General features: G+C 46.2%; 8 protein-coding genes across 9 annotated transcripts; 3 read left to right on the top strand and 5 right to left on the bottom strand.

The window, feature by feature from the left end:
- The first annotated feature begins 105 nt into the window (after positions 1-105).
- LOC108082233 (protein-lysine N-methyltransferase CG9154) lies at positions 106-1,008 on the top strand. The gene is made up of 3 exons (XM_017177571.3): positions 106-323; positions 380-542; positions 620-1,008. Exons 1-3 carry the CDS (start codon positions 183-185, stop codon positions 988-990), a joined length of 675 nt encoding a protein of 224 aa, XP_017033060.1. The 5' UTR covers positions 106-182; the 3' UTR covers positions 991-1,008.
- On the bottom strand, positions 940-1,740 carry Pfdn1 (prefoldin 1). The gene is made up of 3 exons (XM_017177572.3): positions 1,585-1,740; positions 1,320-1,462; positions 940-1,256 (listed from the first exon to the last, which is right to left on the bottom strand). The coding sequence occupies exons 1-3, from the start codon at positions 1,612-1,614 to the stop codon at positions 1,049-1,051; spliced, it is 381 nt and encodes a 126-aa protein (XP_017033061.1). The 5' UTR covers positions 1,615-1,740; the 3' UTR covers positions 940-1,048.
- A 232-nt stretch (positions 1,741-1,972) lies between these two features.
- LOC108082112 (uncharacterized) lies at positions 1,973-3,482 on the bottom strand. The gene is made up of 3 exons (XM_017177412.3): positions 3,328-3,482; positions 2,393-3,271; positions 1,973-2,335 (listed from the first exon to the last, which is right to left on the bottom strand). Exons 1-3 carry the CDS (start codon positions 3,360-3,362, stop codon positions 2,050-2,052), a joined length of 1,200 nt encoding a protein of 399 aa, XP_017032901.1. The 5' UTR covers positions 3,363-3,482; the 3' UTR covers positions 1,973-2,049.
- Positions 3,483-3,847: 365 nt separating this feature from the next.
- Fbw5 (F-box and WD repeat domain containing 5) lies at positions 3,848-6,260 on the top strand. The gene is made up of 3 exons (XM_017177578.3): positions 3,848-4,482; positions 4,547-5,983; positions 6,043-6,260. The coding sequence occupies exons 1-3, from the start codon at positions 4,036-4,038 to the stop codon at positions 6,124-6,126; spliced, it is 1,968 nt and encodes a 655-aa protein (XP_017033067.1). The 5' UTR covers positions 3,848-4,035; the 3' UTR covers positions 6,127-6,260.
- On the bottom strand, positions 6,161-6,842 carry LOC108082242 (E3 ubiquitin-protein ligase PPP1R11). The gene is made up of 2 exons (XM_017177581.2): positions 6,585-6,842; positions 6,161-6,522 (listed from the first exon to the last, which is right to left on the bottom strand). Exons 1-2 carry the CDS (start codon positions 6,766-6,768, stop codon positions 6,254-6,256), a joined length of 453 nt encoding a protein of 150 aa, XP_017033070.1. The 5' UTR covers positions 6,769-6,842; the 3' UTR covers positions 6,161-6,253.
- Positions 6,843-7,167: 325 nt separating this feature from the next.
- On the top strand, positions 7,168-9,060 carry ND-51 (NADH dehydrogenase (ubiquinone) 51 kDa subunit). Its single transcript, XM_017177585.2, has 4 exons — positions 7,168-7,268; positions 7,483-7,839; positions 7,898-8,732; positions 8,789-9,060. Exons 1-4 carry the CDS (start codon positions 7,223-7,225, stop codon positions 8,982-8,984), a joined length of 1,434 nt encoding a protein of 477 aa, XP_017033074.1. The 5' UTR covers positions 7,168-7,222; the 3' UTR covers positions 8,985-9,060.
- On the bottom strand, positions 9,000-9,390 carry LOC108082246 (uncharacterized). The gene is made up of 2 exons (XM_017177586.3): positions 9,288-9,390; positions 9,000-9,233 (listed from the first exon to the last, which is right to left on the bottom strand). Exons 1-2 carry the CDS (start codon positions 9,362-9,364, stop codon positions 9,074-9,076), a joined length of 237 nt encoding a protein of 78 aa, XP_017033075.1. The 5' UTR covers positions 9,365-9,390; the 3' UTR covers positions 9,000-9,073.
- Positions 9,391-10,190: 800 nt separating this feature from the next.
- On the bottom strand, positions 10,191-16,600 carry LOC108082126 (gastrin/cholecystokinin type B receptor). Of its 2 annotated transcripts, none has more exons than XM_017177428.3 (5): positions 16,138-16,600; positions 12,573-13,186; positions 11,839-12,515; positions 11,514-11,767; positions 10,191-11,452 (listed from the first exon to the last, which is right to left on the bottom strand). In XM_017177428.3, exons 2-5 carry the CDS (start codon positions 13,044-13,046, stop codon positions 11,199-11,201), a joined length of 1,659 nt encoding a protein of 552 aa, XP_017032917.1. In that variant the 5' UTR covers positions 13,047-13,186; positions 16,138-16,600; the 3' UTR covers positions 10,191-11,198. The 2 variants fall into 2 exon arrangements, with proteins under 2 accessions (XP_017032917.1, XP_017032916.1); XM_017177427.3 differs by having other exon boundaries at positions 12,573-13,183.
- Between the last annotated feature and the right edge of the window lie 313 nt (positions 16,601-16,913).

The raw sequence follows: 16,913 nt of genomic DNA, 5'->3' as shown, positions 1-16,913 counted from the left end.
AAAATTGATTTTATTAGTTAAAATTGCGTTCTGCATTAAATAACCAACTTTAGTGTAAACGGCTCAAGGTAAAGTTTTGTTACCGATATTTTGCAATCAATTGTTTATCACCTCTATCAAAACGCACATTTAAGTTTAATTTTAATTTAATATCTTAAAGTTAGAGGAACATATGATCCAGAATGGACGACGATGTCACCCTGCCCGCCGACACATTGGCCATTCTTAACGAATTCCTAGCCGAACGCTCGAGCCGCGAGGCTGAGGAGAAGGATAGGATTGTCAACAAGACCGGCAAAGAGGGATTCTTCGAAGAAGATTGGGCAAGAAGAAAACCATTGATATTCTAAAGCCCAATACTGATTAGCGACTACTGCAGCAACTCAGCCAGTTCTGGTACAGCACGCAGACCAAGCATACAGTGCGGGACGTTGTAGGAAAGCTCCTGGAGGAACGAGGGGCTGATTCACCGGATAACTTTCGCATAGCACTTCTTTCCTGCCCATCCCTTTACAAGGACATCAAAGATATCCATGACCAGGGTAACTACATGAACACTTCATAGTCTTATATCTGTAGTTATGGTAATCAATCTCCTACAATCCACCTATTTCTTTAGTCAACATCTTCGAGTTCGATCAACGGTTTGGCGCTTACGGCACTGATTTCGTGTATTACGACTTTAACTGCATTGATAACAATCCGGACTACCTCAAGGAACACCACAAGCAGTACGACCTCATAGTGGCCGACCCGCCCTTTTTGTCCCAGGAATGCATTACCAAAATGTCGCAGATAATCTCAAAGCTCCAGCGCAATCCCAGGGAATCCAAGCTGATCTTCTGCTCCGGTGAGGTAGTGGAGCCATGGTTAATTACCTGCCTACCGGTGCACAAATGCAACTTCCGGCCGGAGCACGAACGCAATCTGGGCAATGAGTTTGTTAGTTATGCCAACTTCAATTTGGACAATTATATTGAAAATAAATAAGCACATTGCATTCTTTTATGGGTTGTGAGGAGTCGGTTAAATGCCAAGCTGGAATCTCTTATTTCGCAGCGACGTCAGCCTCTTTGCGCTGCTGGACCAGCTCCCGTAGACCATCCTCCTGATCCTTGAGAGATTTCTGCAGGAATTCCTTTTTCTTCTCAAGCAGTTCGATTGCCTTGTCGCACTTGTCCTGTTTGGCTTTCAGATCGTCGCGCATGTTCTGTACATCGGTGAGCAGGAACATTCTTCCCACGGATTGATATACCCTGTTGCAAAAGAAAAACAACGTGAATATGGAATCAATTATAAATTTGTAGGCCTTGAGTCACCTCGTATCATCGGACAGACTGCTGGTGCCCTTTTCCGTTAGCTGGTACTTGTGTTTGCCGGTTTTAACCATGTCGCACTTCATGTCTATCATGTTGATCTTCTTCGTGGTCTCCAGTTTGTTGATCTGCATTTCGGTGAAGGCCTGTGGATTGTCAAAAGGAAGAACATATGGCCATGAGAAAGACCCTTGGACAAGGCAAGGCGAGGCAAGCACGCGCTGCACGCCGACAGCAGCGTTGAAAGCCGGCTGTTCTCTCCGCTCACCTTCTTCAGTTCCATGTCCATTTGCGCCATTTTCTTTAATAATTCGTTCTTTACAGATAAATAGGGCTATGTTTAATATATTTAGTGAGAATTTAATAAAATCCTCAACACCTGCACTGTTTTTTTTTTACTTTAATGTGAGGTCGACTCAGCGATAGTACCGATACATAGAACTTATCGATCAATCGATGAAAGTGTTCACACTTCGTCACTTTTCCCGAAGCGATGGGAAAACTGTTAAACGACTTGTATACTATTTCAAATTATTAAGAATAAATTATTATTACTTATTTTTAATATACTTAGGTTTAATACAACAAAAGAAATTACGAAAATGCATAAAAACCCTGGTAAATCTTTTTGGTTTCAATAAATAATTAAAAGACTATTGAAAGGGAGAACATCTTGTTTTAAAAAAACATTTTAATTTTGTATTTATAAATTTTATCCTAATCCCAAGGCTTTTTAATAAGATTCGGCTTGCAGAGCCTGCAGGCGCTCTCTTAAAGCTTCCTCGTTAAGTCGATGCATGCAGAGAAACTGTCCGTTTAGAAACAGAACCGGGATGTCATGCCGAAAGAGCCGTAGGAAACGTACGTTCTCCTTGCGGTCGATGTGAACTTTTTCCAGCCGATACTGACCAGCGAATTCTTGCTCCAGCCGCTGGACTAGCTCATCGCACAGGGGACAGGGATCGCGCGTGTAAAGAGTGAGCAAAGGCCGGCCGTCAACCTGGGCTATGCTGGGAGCTCTGGAAAACATCGAATTCAGAAAAAGGAAGCTCAACAAAGGTCACAATAAAACGTACAGCTTTTCGAGGACCATGATTATAGAGCGTCCATCAGGCACTCCCATGACCGCGCATCCCAATTCGCCGGTGGGCAGTGAGTGAACCATATGCGTCAGTAGGTGGCTGGCCGTTATCTGCTTAAAGTCGTGCGTGCACAGGCGCTTGGGTTTCAGGTCACCGAGTATACTATCCGGTATTGCTTTTTGGGTTCCCGTGACCATGTTCCAGGTGTAGATCTCGTTGGGAGTGATCGGACTCCTCCCACTTAAGCGAAACATTGCCTGTTCGTGATCCTGTTCCACTGCAAACTCTCGCAGCAAGGCGAGTGGTTGTAGTTGTAGGCGTTGTGCTGCCTCTTGGGTAGTCCAGGCGAGGGCGGCAGCTCCTACCGTGGGTGACGGCTCCAACGGAGCCTGGTTATTTCCGGCCAATGGTTTGCGAACTCGGGGCTGTTGCACGGACATCAGTTCGTTTGCCAGAACTCCGTACTCAGGCTGCACAACCTGGCGCCGGGTATCACCAGTGATGATCACCTGGTCTTCTCCGCGTTGAAGACAGTCCAGCGTCATCTGCAGACCACCAATGGAGCAAATGTCGTCTTGCAGGGCGAGCGTCTCGCACTTAAAGCCCAAATCATTGGCCAGACTGGAGAGGTGCTCCTTGCACTCAGGCACCGGCCTCTTGGACGACGAGCAGAAGATCAGTTTGTTGAACTCCTTGCGCGGCACAGTGGTTCGCTTGGCCAGTTCGTCGACTATCATCCCAGCTAGCTGTTGCTCCTCCGCTCGGAAGGGAGCGTTGGGTGTCCGCACGGCAGCCGCAATCACCACAGCATTGTTGTACGATCCGGGCTGGTGGAGTAGTGGGCTGCAGTGTCGTACTAGCTGCTGCCAGATACTGTGGGAACGGAGCACGGCTAGAAGTTCACATCTTTGTGTTGTGGAAGAACTCACTGTTTGTGGCTAAAGGAGCGCACGCCTCCCGGCATTTTTTATTTTTTGGGTGGTATTTTTTGTGGGCTGCCTAAATACATAAATAACATTGTTGTTACCTGACTTTGCTAACATTCTGTAAGTTAACATGGGATGATACCCTGCAACCTAGTGTATTCGGGGTATATAGGGTAATAGTAATATTTAATAGTAATATTTAAAGTGTTATTCCATTCTTTATTGAAATCTAAAATGGATTGCAAGAAGGCGCAAGTAACACCTGTTGATATACGTAAAACAGCTGTTTTATCAGGTGCCACCAGGGTCAAGCATTGTCACTATATTTATTCGCTATTGTTTACATTTCAGTCAAATTCGTGTTATTAGTTTAATAGTTAATTTGTTTAAGTGTGTTAATTTGTTTAATAGTTTTTTTTCTCCTTTCATGGTCACAAGTGACAGAGTTGCCTTCATAATAATAGTATCGGAGGGAGACAACTCTGGTTGTCTGTTAACTGTGTTTCTCATTACAGCGTCACACAGCTGATATAGCAAAAACAAAAAGCTGAAAAGAAAAACAATAACAATAAAGGAGAAAGTTATATTAATTTCGAGCAAACAAAAACTAAGACGGAGAACCGGTTGTTACACCACAGACTCATTCACAGCGGAACGCCAGCTGATAAATATTGTAGAGACACCCTGTGCGGGCGTCAACTCGTAAATCCAATGGAAGTGACCCTCAAGAAGGCTCGCCTGGTAAATGATAAAAATGAAGGCAGTTCGGAGGCGGAGAACAGCGATCTTGATCCTTTCGGATGGTGGGCCTTGCCAGAGCCGGCGCTCCTCATGGTTTTCGAGCAGCTGAGCGTGCCCGAGCTCCTCCAGGCCAGCCTCTGCTGCCGGCGGTGGAACAGCATTGCCAACGACGACCTTCTGTGGCGTCAGAAGTTCCAGGAGCACTTCAGAGCCTCGCCCAGTGTTCCCCTGAAGCCGGGCGCTGAGAGCTGGCGGTCAGAGTATCGTCGTCTGTCCACGCACATACCCTTCGTCCAGGCTCAGCGACTGGAATCGACGGCGGAAAACCACCACGGCCACACGCACCAGGTGCTGCATGTGAGCTTTGCCCACAACGGCGAAATGTTTGCCACCTGCTCCAAGGACGGCTATGTGATAGTGAGTGGCTTTCACATACATTTTCATAAAGACAAGACATTAATTTGAGTTTTCTCTGTTGTAGATCTGGAATTCTCAGCATCCGTGCACGGAGAAGTATGCGCACAACATGAAGCAGTTCAGCTGGAAGTACTCGCAATACTCACAGTTCAACCAGAGCGACACCTTGCTGCTGGTCTCAGGTGTCCACTTTGGATCGCCACAGTCGACTTCCGGGGAGATTGCCGTCTTCTATCTGGGAGCCACCGAGTCGCATCTGCGCTGCAGGGTTGTTAACCGCCCGTATGACATTTTCGGCACCTGGTTCAGCGACCAATATCTGATCTCGGGAGACCTGCACTGGCTGGCGCACTTGGTTAGTACGTCGGTTCTGTGGCTCAACAAGGCCAATCAGGAGATCGACTCGGAGCACGTGCCGATCATGAGTCAACTGTACAAATTCTACAATCGAAATGCCAGCTCGGTGCGGGCCATTATGGTGGCCAGATGTCCGTGGCTAGATGAAAGCAACGATCCGTTGTTAGTCAGGTGTGCCGCCTCCGAAGGCGACGACGAAACTCGCAGGGCGACGATGCATTCACCGCCCAGAATTGATCCGGAGTCTAGCGGGAATCCTGTGTCCCATGCCGCTAGCCTGCGACGAACCAGAAGCGCCACTCCGGAGGAAAACTACTTGCCAGACATTAGCGAACGACGTTCAAGGACGCGTCCCGGTGATGCCACCATTCACTATCTAGAGGAATACAGAAAAGCCGTAGCCTCCGTCAATGGTCCCACTGAAGATGAGGATGACGAGGAGGAGTACGATTCTATGGATTTACACGAGGAATACGACGAAATGGAGAACTGCGTACCGAAATATCTCATCTTTTCTACGGGCTCAAAGACCTTCACACCGCATCAGATCGGTTTCAAGCGCATCGGTAATGTGTATTTCCCGAAAAAGCTTGATCCCGGCCCCACGCTCAAGGAGAGAATAGCTGCCAAGCGGGCTGCCGAACAACAGCAGCAGCAGACGCCACGCACCGATCCGGACTGGTGGGACTACGAGTCAGTCAAAGATCGCTTCGATCAGGTGGACAAGGTGATTGATCTGCACGGTCACATCATCGGCATGGCACTCAGCCCAGACCATCGCTACTTGTACGTAAACACGCGTCCCTGGCCCAAAAACTATGTCATCACGAATCCCCTCGAACCGCCGCCAATCGCTCAAGAGATCGACATCCATGTCATCGATTTGATGACTCTCAAAAGAGTTGGAAACATGCTGCGTGCCCACAAGGCCTACACGCCCAGCACCGAATGCTTTTTCATCTTCCTCGATGTCTGCGAGGAGTATGTGGCCAGTGGTGCCGAGGATCAGCATGCTTACCTGTGGGATCGATACTATGGCATTAGTTTGGCCAAGTTCAAACACTCTGATGTGGTTAACAGCGTGGCCTTCAATCCGCGCGACTCTGAGATGCTGGTGACCACCAGCGATGACTACACAATCAAGGTTAGCAAAGAAGTATTACCATCGCTGAAGCGTTATTAACAAATGGAATTCCTTCACAGGTCTGGCGATCACGGTCCAAGGCTAGGGAGTACAACATCCCTATCAATGTCAGCGAGTCCTTCGAGCTTAAACCCAAGATCTGAGGATGAATATTGTCGAAATCAAAAGATCTGTGCCTGCCGTATCCGATTGCTTTATTGTGTTCCGATTTCACTGCTCGCCGCTAGTTCGTTTCGTGTTGTTAAAGATTTTTATTAAATGGTGTTTGCCTTACGGATTTCCAGTCGGTTTTGCCGGCCCCTCAACCGGCTCGGCTGGTGGCGGCCCGGGTTTTCCAGCCTGGGAAGATGTAGATGGTTCTTCCGGTTGTCTCGAATTCGGGCAAGAGTCGTGGCCGTCTCCATGGTCGTGATCATGATTGTGATTATGTTTGAGGTTCTTCTTCCGCTTTTCAGGATGTCCGAAACAATGCTCGCAATCTTCGTCATCTTCGGAGGAACTCTCGCCGAAGGCCAAGGGTTTTTTGTATATGCAGCAACCTAGAATGTATGTATGTACGTGAATTAGCCAACGCCTTAGACCAGATGAGCAAAGAGATTACATTTGGATTTTTTCCGATTCAGATGTTCGTTGTCAATGATTCCAGCGTGAAAGACCACCCGGCGTTCATCACGGGGCTGGGCCAAGCGCAGTTGCAGCGTGGGGGTGGAGCCGCTGGCATCCGCCTCATCAACTATTTCGGTTGTCGTTCCATTATTTGAGTCATTGCTCGATTTTTGGGCCATTTTTAACTATATAAACAAGATTTCATGAATGCGGTGAGTTTGTATTGCTGTCAGCTGTGCGACTGTTTTTACAGTCTGGCAACACCGCCTACTTGTTGGGGACTAAAATATCAGGGATGCTCACCTTAACTATTATTTAGCTCTTTTACTGCATTCAGTTATATATTTTTTTAACTTAAACTAAATAATTTTTACATTTTTAAGTTTATGTTAATATGCGTTATTAAAAAAATTAATAAATAAATTCATTTAATAGTTAAGCAAGCAAAAATATTTATATTTTTAAATTAATGTACTTATATAAGTTATTTTACTAAAAAAAAATATATATAACATTTATTTTAAACTATGTCAAATTGCTTGGCCACGAGTGCCCCTACTAAATATGAGCCCCGCAATACTGCGACGATCTGGCAACCGCAAACGTCACATTCAGCTGTCAGTCGTACGGAAAATGTCTGCACTTGTGCGATTTAATTTGTTAACTAAACCGCAATTGGGTAATTAAATCAATAACAATCACTATTTAGAAGTTTAGCAGTGACATTAGCTTGCACTTTCGGGTTGTGGCTATTCATAGGATAACTTGCAACTCGGTGAAACAGTCGGTTTAAGTGCAACCAAATTATGTAATTTTTGCGCAAAGCAAAACAAAGATATAGCAGAGGGTTGTGCGCATTTTATTGATTTGCCTGTCTTATTTGTGCCTTGCAGTTGCGGCTTTGCCGGCCAGCCTGCAGCTTCAGCGGCTTCAGAGCAACCAGGCCCCGCCACCGGGAACACCACCACCACAGACCAAGACCAAGTTCGGTCCTCTGGCCGATGAAGATAGAATCTTCACCAACCTCTATGGACGTCACGACTGGCGACTGAAGGGCGCCCTGAAGCGCGGCGACTGGTACAAGACCAAGGAGATTGTGCTAAAGGGACCGGACTGGATCATCAATGAGATCAAGACGTCTGGCCTGCGTGGCCGAGGAGGCGCTGGCTTCCCCAGTGGCATGAAGTGGTCTTTCATGAACAAGCCCGGCGATGGCCGCCCCAAGTACTTGGTTGTGAACGCCGATGAGGGTGAGCTAGACGCAATACAATCAAAATGTCTTATTTATTAATTTCTTTCTGTTACCAGGTGAGCCTGGCACCTGCAAGGATCGCGAGATCATGCGCCACGACCCACACAAGCTGGTGGAGGGCTGTCTGATTGCCGGTCGTGCCATGGGCGCACAGGCCGCCTACATTTACATTCGAGGAGAGTTCTACAACGAGGCGTCCAACATGCAGCTGGCCATCGCTGAGGCCTACCAGGCCGGTTTGATTGGCAAGAATGCTTGCGGAACGGGATACGACTTCGATGTGTTTATGCATCGTGGCGCTGGTGCCTACATTTGTGGTGAAGAGACGGCCCTGATCGAGTCGCTGGAAGGCAAGCAGGGAAAGCCGCGCTTGAAGCCGCCATTCCCCGCCGACGTTGGTGTCTTCGGCTGCCCAACCACTGTCACCAATGTGGAGACTGTAGCTGTGGCCCCAAGTATCTGCCGTCGCGGTGGTCCCTGGTTCGCTAGCTTTGGTCGCACCCGTAACTCGGGCACTAAGCTCTTCAACATCTCGGGACATGTCAACAGGCCCTGCACCGTTGAGGAGGAAATGTCCATACCGCTGAAGGAGCTGATCGAACGCCACTGCGGAGGTGTCACTGGCGGCTGGGACAATCTGCTGGGCGTCATTCCCGGTGGCTCCTCCACACCAATCATACCGAAGAACGTCTGCGACGATGTGATTATGGATTTCGATGGTTTGATCGCCGCCCAGACCTCGCTTGGCACGGCTGCCATCATTGTGATGGACAAGTCAACGGATGTAATCAAGGCCATTGCCAGGCTAATCTCGTTCTACAAGCACGAGAGCTGCGGCCAGTGCACGCCCTGCCGCGAGGGAATCGGCTGGATGAACAAGATCATGACGCGGTAAGCAGTAACGATTGTAACTTACGCCAAGACTAATTATAATTTATTTGCTCTAGCTTTGTCAAGGGAGACGCGCAACCCGCTGAGATCGATATGCTGTGGGAGATCTCGAAGCAAATCGAGGGACACACCATTTGTGCACTGGGTGACGGTGCCGCCTGGCCAGTGCAGGGTCTAATCCGTCACTTCCGACCTGAAATCGAGAAACGTATGCAACAGTATGCGGGGCAGGCGAAGCGCGCCAGCAATTAATTGATAATACAAATGTAATAGTTAATTTTATTGATTGCTGCTTCGATGCATATATAAAGTGTAAAGTTCTCCAATATTTCTGACGTTCCTCAATCCAGTTTTAAGCTTTTTATATGCTTAATTACGGCCTGAATATCCTCATTACTTGGCGATTGGTAGGAAGGTGGGAAGGTGCACAAACTCAGAGGCCCGCCTATTTGACGATCCACTCCAGGTTGTTCCACACAGCGGGCAGGTATAAACTGATATCTAGAAGCACACTTTATATAGAGCCCAACTCTTAGCTTATATTATCAAACTTACTCCCGGCCACTGCAGCTTTGAAGACTCAGAAACAGAAAAGCCGCTAGGCAAATCAAACAAGCAGTTTTAAAATCCATTTTGAGATGTAAACCGTTTGCTAATACGATCAATTATAGACTGACTGGCTGCCGACTATCAGAGCTAAGAACAGTTCTGGGCGGCTGCTACTTGCTCATGCAAATATTATGCAACACCTGGAATGTGTTTAGTCATTTAAATAACGGCTTTATGATCATCATCTTATGAATAATTAATGCACAAAAGTTTCAGTTCCTTGCCATTATGAGCGAGCGGCTGTGGAATATCCCAGCCAGAATGCCGCCTTGCTATAGCAATTATAATTCATATCTAATCATCTGGAGACTACACTAGCCTACAGGGTTTATTGGGATTGATTATATTAAATTCTGACTGAGGAAGATTTCAGCTCCCAGATCTCTTTCCGCAATTTCTATTTAAGCTGAGAGTTTTATAATTACTTAGAATCCTTACAACAAATTTTTAAAATTATTATATTAAGGATTTTAACATCATAAATCATAATTAAATAAAAAAAAGCCATTCAGCTGTTCTCTAGTAACACCTCCCTCAAAAGACGATATCTTTGAAAAAATATACAATAATTTCAAACCTGTTTTAGGTTTATAAAATTAAAACAAAGGACTTGTAGTATGTAGCATGTATTTATAGATTTTAAAGTTTCTCTCTTCTTTCAATGCAGATTTAGTTAAAGTACAAAACGATGACTATTTTTAAAGTTAGCTTAGGGTTTTATAGCTACAAATTTAAAGGCGATAACAACTGCTGCTTCAGATGGCTTTAAATAAAGTATTCTGAATATACATATATTTTAGAAAAAACCAAATCATCAGTAGCTGTAAACAGATAGTGGCCCCCTGGGGAGCATATACATATATAGTATAGTATATAAAAGTATAGAAAATAGAAGTGTTGGGTATACGGTGAAGGTGGAAAATGAAACCCGATCTTGTGCCTGATCGTGTGGGTCGTCGTTGTTCACGCATCTGAAACACGCAAGTCTCCGTGGGTCTCTGCTTTCTTCTGCAGAATTGAATTGCACTATGGTGTTCAGACTTTCTGAACAATATTAAACATTTTTCTGTTTAGCAATATAAAGAATTGTATCGTAGAAATAGGTATATAAGACTAATATATAACACTTTCGTTTTCGCACACATTTATATTAATTTGTTTGTTTGTTAGTATTTTGCTTGTTTTATGTACATATGTATGTATGTACTTGTAGTTAATTATAGTTTAGGTTTACATCGTTTTAAGGTTTAGGCTTTCGTTTTTTAGTTTAGTTTGATTCGTTTTGTTTTGTTTAACTTGGCTTAAAGCGTTCACTTATTGCTTTTCTATGAGAAGGAACATAGTACAATATTTCTGCTTAAAATACTAAACAACATTTTTAAACAAGTCACTAGAAGAGTTTTTTAAAAATTTCAGTTTTCTATTTGACCATTTCTGTTCGTGGTTTTAGGGGTTAGGCAAGAGTTGCGACAGGTTTCCGTTGTGTTAATATTGCATAGCTTCAGGCGCACAACATCGTAGTGTAAATAAGCGTCAACTAACTCTGCTATGTATGTATATGTTTGTAGGGTAGAAGTCGTAAACACATCTATGTATCTATGCACGCTCTATGTATTGTATATTATGTATTCTGCACTATGTATGTATGTATGTAGGTACTATCTAGCCATTAAGTTACCTTTAAAAACATCTAGATAGTGTCCTTAGGTTGGGTAGTTTAGATAGTTCGGAACCAGAGCGTTCGTTAGTGTTTCATCGGGAGTGGGAGGGAGGGGGGGCGTAGGTAAAAAATATATATATTATATATATTTGTATATATATATAGTATGTGTATATCAAGTATAGCTTAGTATCACACTAGTAGAGATAATGCGAAGAGGCCTGAGCTCTATACTGTTTCGGTGTCAGCTTAATTAACTTGGGGTTGAAAGCCCCCAGGGCCGCCTCGTTGGTGGAAGAGGGTGGTGGCGGTGCTGTGTGCGTCCGGAAGCGCGACCTCAGGAAGTTCTGCATGGACCGCAGACGGATGATGGGCGCGCAGGGCGATTGTCGAAGCGAGTTGTGGTTGAGCGCCCAGTAGATCACCGGACTGATGGCCGAATAGAAGTAGCCTACACAAGAGAGGAAATAGATCAAGCTTCTGCTGGAATATTCCTGAATGCTTAGACTCACCCAGGAGCAGGCTGAAGTAAACAGAGGTCTTGGTGCAGTGCTGCTTGTAGCCCAAGTTCTTGTAAAAGATGCAGAAAACATGCGGAGCCCAGCAGACGATAAAGATGACGGCGGAGGCGATGAGCATGTTGGCCAGATGCCGGCGCGAGCGCAGAGTGGACGTCTGTGGCAGCGGAATTCCAGGAGTGGCCGGTCCACGTCCCGCTCGGTGGATGCGCTGACGTTGCGAGTGGGCTCGAATCTCCCTCATGGCCCTGACATAATTTTCAATAAGTTTTAAAACCATTTCATTTCCAGGGGTCTCTCCTTAATGTAGTCTACTCACCTGGGCGATATGGGGTTGCTGGAGCGATAGGAACCCGGCTCGAGCGCCGATCCAAGGGAGCCATTCTGACGTGGCTGCAAAGTGTGCAGCTGAATGTCCCCCGGACTCACATTTCCAGTTCCAGTGCCGTTTCCGTTGCCATTCGAATTCTCGTCCGCCGTGGTGGCGCCTCCACAGGCCGCTTGCTGGGCATTGGGGCAACCGGTTACGATCACCATATGCGTCTGGCGGCGCAAAATGGGAATGGGTAGCGGCAGCTCTCCATGGGCTGCACGAGCTGTCAGCGAGAGAGCACAGAGCTTGCGCCGCACGCCGTAATGGTTAAGCAGCACGCCCACGCCCGGCAGCACGAACACGGCAATGGTGTGGGTGATGATGAAGGACATGAACATGGCATTGGCTCCTAGGTCGGAAGTGCAGCTGATGCTGACAGGGTTCGGTGTGGTGTTTGCACCCCTGCCACCACCTCCTGGGACCACCACCGATTTGGCAATGATCTTGTAGGCGAACAGGAATGGTGTGCTGATGGCGGCCGAGGTCAGCCAGGAGAGCAGAGCCAGCGACACATGCAGGTACCGACGCTGACGAAGCTGCGCCAGGCGAGGGTGCTTTACCGTGGCATAACGGTCCAAGGAGAGCATGAAGAACGAAATGGTGCTGGCCGCCACGGGCATGACCTGATGGGTGATGGATAATTTTTAGGGGTGTTACATCTCTTAAGGTTATATACTCACCTGTATGTAGTGTATAACCTTGCAGAGCACCAGCGGCAGGGATTGCGTGCGGCGGTTCATAGCCAGATTGAGGAGCGTGACCGGGGCTGAGATGCCGGTGACCAGAAGGTCGGCAATGCAGACGGCCAGCAGTAGAGGATTGCGCAGCCGCACCGACGAGGCCGAGCATAGAGTCAGCACAAGCGTGGAGTTCCCAACCACGCCGCCAAAGACAACTAGACCATAACTAACCGCCAGCAGGAGCAGGGTCAGGGAGGAGATGGCGTGCTCCGAGTCCACGGAATCGTACGGATCCTCCAGGCTGAAGTTGCCGTAGTCATAGTCGTGAGTGGGGCCAGAGATGTCCGTTGGCAGATTGGAATGCTCGAACAGGGCATAGGGCAGCTCCGCGGAGTCAAGCTCCTGGCTGGTCTCCAGGTGATGGCGACGCCGGTAAAAGTTCTCCCACCACTGCTGCAAATTGTTGCTATTCATACTTCCAATCCCGAGTCCGAATCCGTTTCCGATGGTTCTTCTGCCTGCAACCGTGGCCTGGTCCTGGTCCGTATGCGATTTGTGCGATCTTCGATGGCGATGCGATTGTATGTCCGCCTCATTTCATACTAAAGGTGCTGCTGCCATGTGGTGCACGACACAAAAAGTAGCAAAGCAACAAAATGCAATCATCATCAGTCTTTTTGTCTCCTAGCAAGGACACCCATCCACCCACATACACGCACACCCACAGGCACACTCTCACGTATCCCACACCCACGTACGCCAGCACACCGCTCTGACACTGACACTTATGCAATGAGGGTACGGCGAATGCGAACAAGGCGCACTCAGAGATTAGTGCTCCTCTTCCTTCCGCCTTCCGCCCTACGCTCCCTGCCCTCTGGCCTCAAATTCCGCCCTGACCATCATTTCCCCTCCCATTCATCTGTGCGGGCCGAATAAATGGCACTGCAACCTTGCACTTTGCGTCCTTGACAAATAACCACAAGGTTTGCCTCGTTGAAGGATTGAGCGTACCCTTTGGTGTTGCATCCCTACTTCACTTGAAAAACGAAATCAAGCAAATGCAACTATTACTTCAATGTTATTGGTAATTAGAAGAAATATAATTGTGGGTTTAAAATAAAGCTAAATGGCAAAGGTAAGTTAGAGTGTTAAGGGCAAAAAGCTACTGCTGGTTAGGTCCAAAATGATATGAAAATTCTATCAACAAAGTGGGCATCTTTAATTATTAAACGCCAACTTAAAAAAACAATATCAAGCTGAAGAAAGCATCTCCGTCTCTATATAGTTTGCATATCCTTGACCAGCATCCCAAGGCGTGTCGATTTAGACCTGCCCGTATGTTCTTCTGTCTGTAGGAGACATTAGATCTAAGATCTTTAAGCTGTCGTCTAGCTTGTTCAAAATATTATTGCTTGAACCCAGACGAAGTTATCATTTAAAGAAATTTCTAAACTAAAACTGGATGGATCCAAGAAGCTCTTTTGAGCTTAAAAAGAATGGGTTATAATGTACACTCACTATAAAATATATTTTGTATAGAATATAATTAACAAAATGTTGTATACTGCCAGTAATGAAATCCGTATAGGATAACTACTTGTGCAGTAGTTTTTGTAGTCTCTGAGATAGACAGATGGACATGAAAATTAACATATATTTTTGTCCATGCTTTGCCTTGGAGTAACGCAATAAGTATTATATGTTAAGCGGAATGAGCCACCGCTTGAGAGTGAGTCACCTTGATGTAAACTCGAGATGCTCGCTTATGTGGCTGCATCTATGAATAAAAGGCAATGGCAGACAGCGCGCCTTGTGTGCGTGGGAGGTCCTGTTGGGAGGGAGGACCTTTGTGCTGCTGTGTATCAGATTTGTTTGCGAGTGGACAGCTTTGGCGGAGGGCGGTGGACCGTGGGAGAGACAAAAGGACAGGACTGAAGGGAGCAAAGGGGCTGCGCAGTGTCTGCGCGATGTCAACGCTTTTGCCTTTTGCTGTGGTTTTTTCCCTGCCCATTGTTTGTGGCTGATGATGTGACTGACGTTTGCTTAATCTGCTTAATTTGCGTTAATTTAATCGTGGCTGACGGTGTGTGCCACACACAACATGTTGATGCCAGTGTGTGGGTGTGGGTGCACATGTTGCTCTCATCATTTTGGCGCCTAGTCTTAATTTAGCATGCATTAAAAGCGATTCCTTTTACCTTTCCTCAAACTCTCATGGGTATGTACATATACTGTCACATACTCTTAATTTGTGTGCCTGTTTTTTCGTGTCTTAAGGACCAATAACCTGTTGAGTTACCAATCTGGGTATATATTTCTTTCTCGTACCGGAAGTACGTTCGAAAATACGCACTGTCTAAATTCCTTGTCATGCTCCACCATTAATTCAAGTATTCTCTACGAAACATCACCAATTAAAGTCAGATTATATATACATATCTTGTTAGTTGACAACCGCTTTAATTTATTGTAAAACATAATTACCAGCAAATCCGTAAAGATTGGTTTGCTTCTCAATTTCGCTAACGATGCCAATATTAATATCAGAAATTCTGCGTTGGCTCGCCCACCTTGTTACCTTGACAGGGGATTTTTTTTTTAAATAGAATGTGTATGTATTAATTTAAGTCATGAAGCATCAGCAACAAGCACAAGAGGTGACAAAACCAGGCGGAAAGGTGTTTTCTTCTTTCTTATTCGCGCAGTAGCGAGCAATGGCCAAGCAGGAGTACACAGGAGACAGAGCGAGAGAAGATGATGATGACAGGATTTTCTATTGTTGTTGCTCCTTGCCGTACTGCTAATATGAAAAGTGCCAGCCACAGGTGAGTTAATGTGGCACACACAGTCCGATATACGGATACAGGCAGCCGGGCGGGTGTCCTGTCCTGGCCAAAACACAGGATACACAACCATCTGCTTCTGCTCGGTCTGCTTTGCTCCCCATTTTCTTTGACTTCAGGCTTCGGCTTCAGCGTCAGCTTCAGCTTGCTTGCCCGTCTGCTTTTTGTCTGTTTTTATTGATTTCGGCAGCTTTTATACGCGCACTATGGGGTGACGGGAGGTTAGAGGTCGAGTGTGGTGGCCATGGCTCATTCGTGACGGCTACAATGGCAAGCAAACAAGTCTTTGTATCTTTGCGATGAAAAATAATTATACGTGGTATTTATTGTATTTTTTATGCTACTCCCTCCCAACCAGACTTGGTCGAAGCTCATTTTGAGGAGTGGATTTTGGGGCAGGACTCTCGCTAATTAGTTTCTGGCTCGCTCTCGCCTTTTGCGAAGGAACTGCGAAGAAAGCGTGGGCGGGAAAATGGGCGGACACACACACACACACTCACAGTCCGAGTCAAAGCAACACACACAGAGAAGAGCTCATCGCAAAAGGCATGTAAAAAAGCGACACCATAATTACTAACCATAAAAATGCGTGGCATGACAAAGGCAAAAATAATGTTGCATACCAATTAGTGCGACATCACACCAGCACACACACAAACACACACACACAATCAAGCCCGCAGACAGGCACCTCACGTCGTATACGTAATATAACCTACCGTGTTTCACTTGGCGAAATATGTACGTTAGTTGTTGCTTCGTGTTGATGCTGTTGCGGTGCTGTTGCTTTTTTGGCAAGGGGTTTTAGTCGAAGGCACTGTAATTTACAGTTAGATCTATTGGGCTTACTGGGCTGCTTTGTTGTTAGTTGTTGGTTGTCGATTTTTTTTTTGTTTTTTAATTTATCAAAAACACGTTTAGCAAATATTTTGTATTTCAACTGTAGTTCGCAGTCGTGTAAAATCGCGTTAAAAAATACTGGCCGTCGACATCCTTGGAATATATATTTTGTTGATATTGTTATATGTGTGCGCCCCCGTGTTTGTGCCCGTGCCCGTGCTGCTGCTGCTGGTGTCTTGAGTGTGTGTGAGTGTGTCCAGGGGGGTGGGGGTGGCGAAAAAAAGGTAAAACGAAACTCAAGGCGCGGCGTGCAGCAGTGGTTCCTCAGCGGCGCACATTACTCGACAGGACCACGGCGGAAGACTGTGCCAGGCGAAAAGTTCGCCGGAGCTGCGGCCCGGAGAGTCAGTCGCAGCAGTGAGTAAAAACAAGCTTAAAATAAGCTAAAAAGCTTTCTGTCTCCTGACTTTCGCTTTCACTCGGCAGGATTGGCGACCCTGCTGAGGACTGGCGCAAGAGTCAAGTCACCACGGGTCAGTAATTGGTTGTAAACCTCTGAAAGGTACTATCACCATTAAGAATTCCTTTGGAAAACTTTAGCATTTTTTTTTTATTGATGTAATTGAATAAATGTTGTTTTTTAGGATAAGCTCCC

The sequence above is a fragment of the Drosophila kikkawai genome, chromosome 2L (genome assembly GCF_030179895.1).
Source record: "Drosophila kikkawai strain 14028-0561.14 chromosome 2L, DkikHiC1v2, whole genome shotgun sequence".
Lineage (NCBI taxonomy): Eukaryota > Metazoa > Arthropoda > Insecta > Diptera > Drosophilidae > Drosophila > Drosophila kikkawai.
This window is presented reverse-complemented; position numbering and strand designations above follow the sequence as displayed.

Bases quoted from the DNA above. Each gene is read 5' to 3' on its own strand.
- LOC108082233 (XM_017177571.3), top strand. From the start codon at position 183: ATGGACGACGATGTCACCCTGCCCGCCGACACATTGGCCATTCTTAAC. The intron at 324-379 runs GCAAGAAGAAAA...CGACTACTGCAG, and splicing joins GATTCTTCGAAGAAGATTGG to CAACTCAGCCAGTTCTGGTA. The intron at 543-619 runs GTAACTACATGA...CTATTTCTTTAG, and splicing joins CAAAGATATCCATGACCAGG to TCAACATCTTCGAGTTCGAT.
- ND-51 (XM_017177585.2), top strand. From the start codon at position 7,223: ATGTCTGCACTTGTGCGATTTAATTTGTTAACTAAACCGCAATTGG. The intron at 7,269-7,482 runs GTAATTAAATCA...TGTGCCTTGCAG, and splicing joins GTTAACTAAACCGCAATTGG to TTGCGGCTTTGCCGGCCAGC. The intron at 8,733-8,788 runs GTAAGCAGTAAC...TATTTGCTCTAG, and splicing joins ATGAACAAGATCATGACGCG to CTTTGTCAAGGGAGACGCGC.
- Fbw5 (XM_017177578.3), top strand. From the start codon at position 4,036: ATGGAAGTGACCCTCAAGAAGGCTCGCCTGGTAAATGATAAAAATGAA. The intron at 4,483-4,546 runs GTGAGTGGCTTT...TCTCTGTTGTAG, and splicing joins CCAAGGACGGCTATGTGATA to ATCTGGAATTCTCAGCATCC. The intron at 5,984-6,042 runs GTTAGCAAAGAA...ATTCCTTCACAG, and splicing joins GCGATGACTACACAATCAAG to GTCTGGCGATCACGGTCCAA.
- LOC108082242 (XM_017177581.2), bottom strand. From the start codon at position 6,768: ATGGCCCAAAAATCGAGCAATGACTCAAATAATGGAACGACAACCGAA. The intron at 6,523-6,584 runs GTAATCTCTTTG...CATACATTCTAG, and splicing joins GAATCGGAAAAAATCCAAAT to GTTGCTGCATATACAAAAAA.
- LOC108082246 (XM_017177586.3), bottom strand. From the start codon at position 9,364: ATGGATTTTAAAACTGCTTGTTTGATTTGCCTAGCGGCTTTTCTGTTT. The intron at 9,234-9,287 runs GTAAGTTTGATA...GTGTGCTTCTAG, and splicing joins CAAAGCTGCAGTGGCCGGGA to ATATCAGTTTATACCTGCCC.
- LOC108082112 (XM_017177412.3), bottom strand. From the start codon at position 3,362: ATGCCGGGAGGCGTGCGCTCCTTTAGCCACAAACA. The intron at 3,272-3,327 runs GTGAGTTCTTCC...CCGTTCCCACAG, and splicing joins CGCTCCTTTAGCCACAAACA to TATCTGGCAGCAGCTAGTAC. The intron at 2,336-2,392 runs GTACGTTTTATT...GATGTTTTCCAG, and splicing joins ATCATGGTCCTCGAAAAGCT to AGCTCCCAGCATAGCCCAGG.
- Pfdn1 (XM_017177572.3), bottom strand. From the start codon at position 1,614: ATGGCGCAAATGGACATGGAACTGAAGAAG. The intron at 1,463-1,584 runs GTGAGCGGAGAG...GACAATCCACAG, and splicing joins TGGACATGGAACTGAAGAAG to GCCTTCACCGAAATGCAGAT. The intron at 1,257-1,319 runs GTGACTCAAGGC...CTTTTGCAACAG, and splicing joins AGTCTGTCCGATGATACGAG to GGTATATCAATCCGTGGGAA.
- LOC108082126 (XM_017177428.3), bottom strand. From the start codon at position 13,046: ATGAATAGCAACAATTTGCAGCAGTGGTGGGAGAACTTTTACCGGCGT. The intron at 11,768-11,838 runs GTGAGTAGACTA...AAATTATGTCAG, and splicing joins AGCAACCCCATATCGCCCAG to GGCCATGAGGGAGATTCGAG. The intron at 11,453-11,513 runs GTGAGTCTAAGC...TCTCTTGTGTAG, and splicing joins TTACTTCAGCCTGCTCCTGG to GCTACTTCTATTCGGCCATC.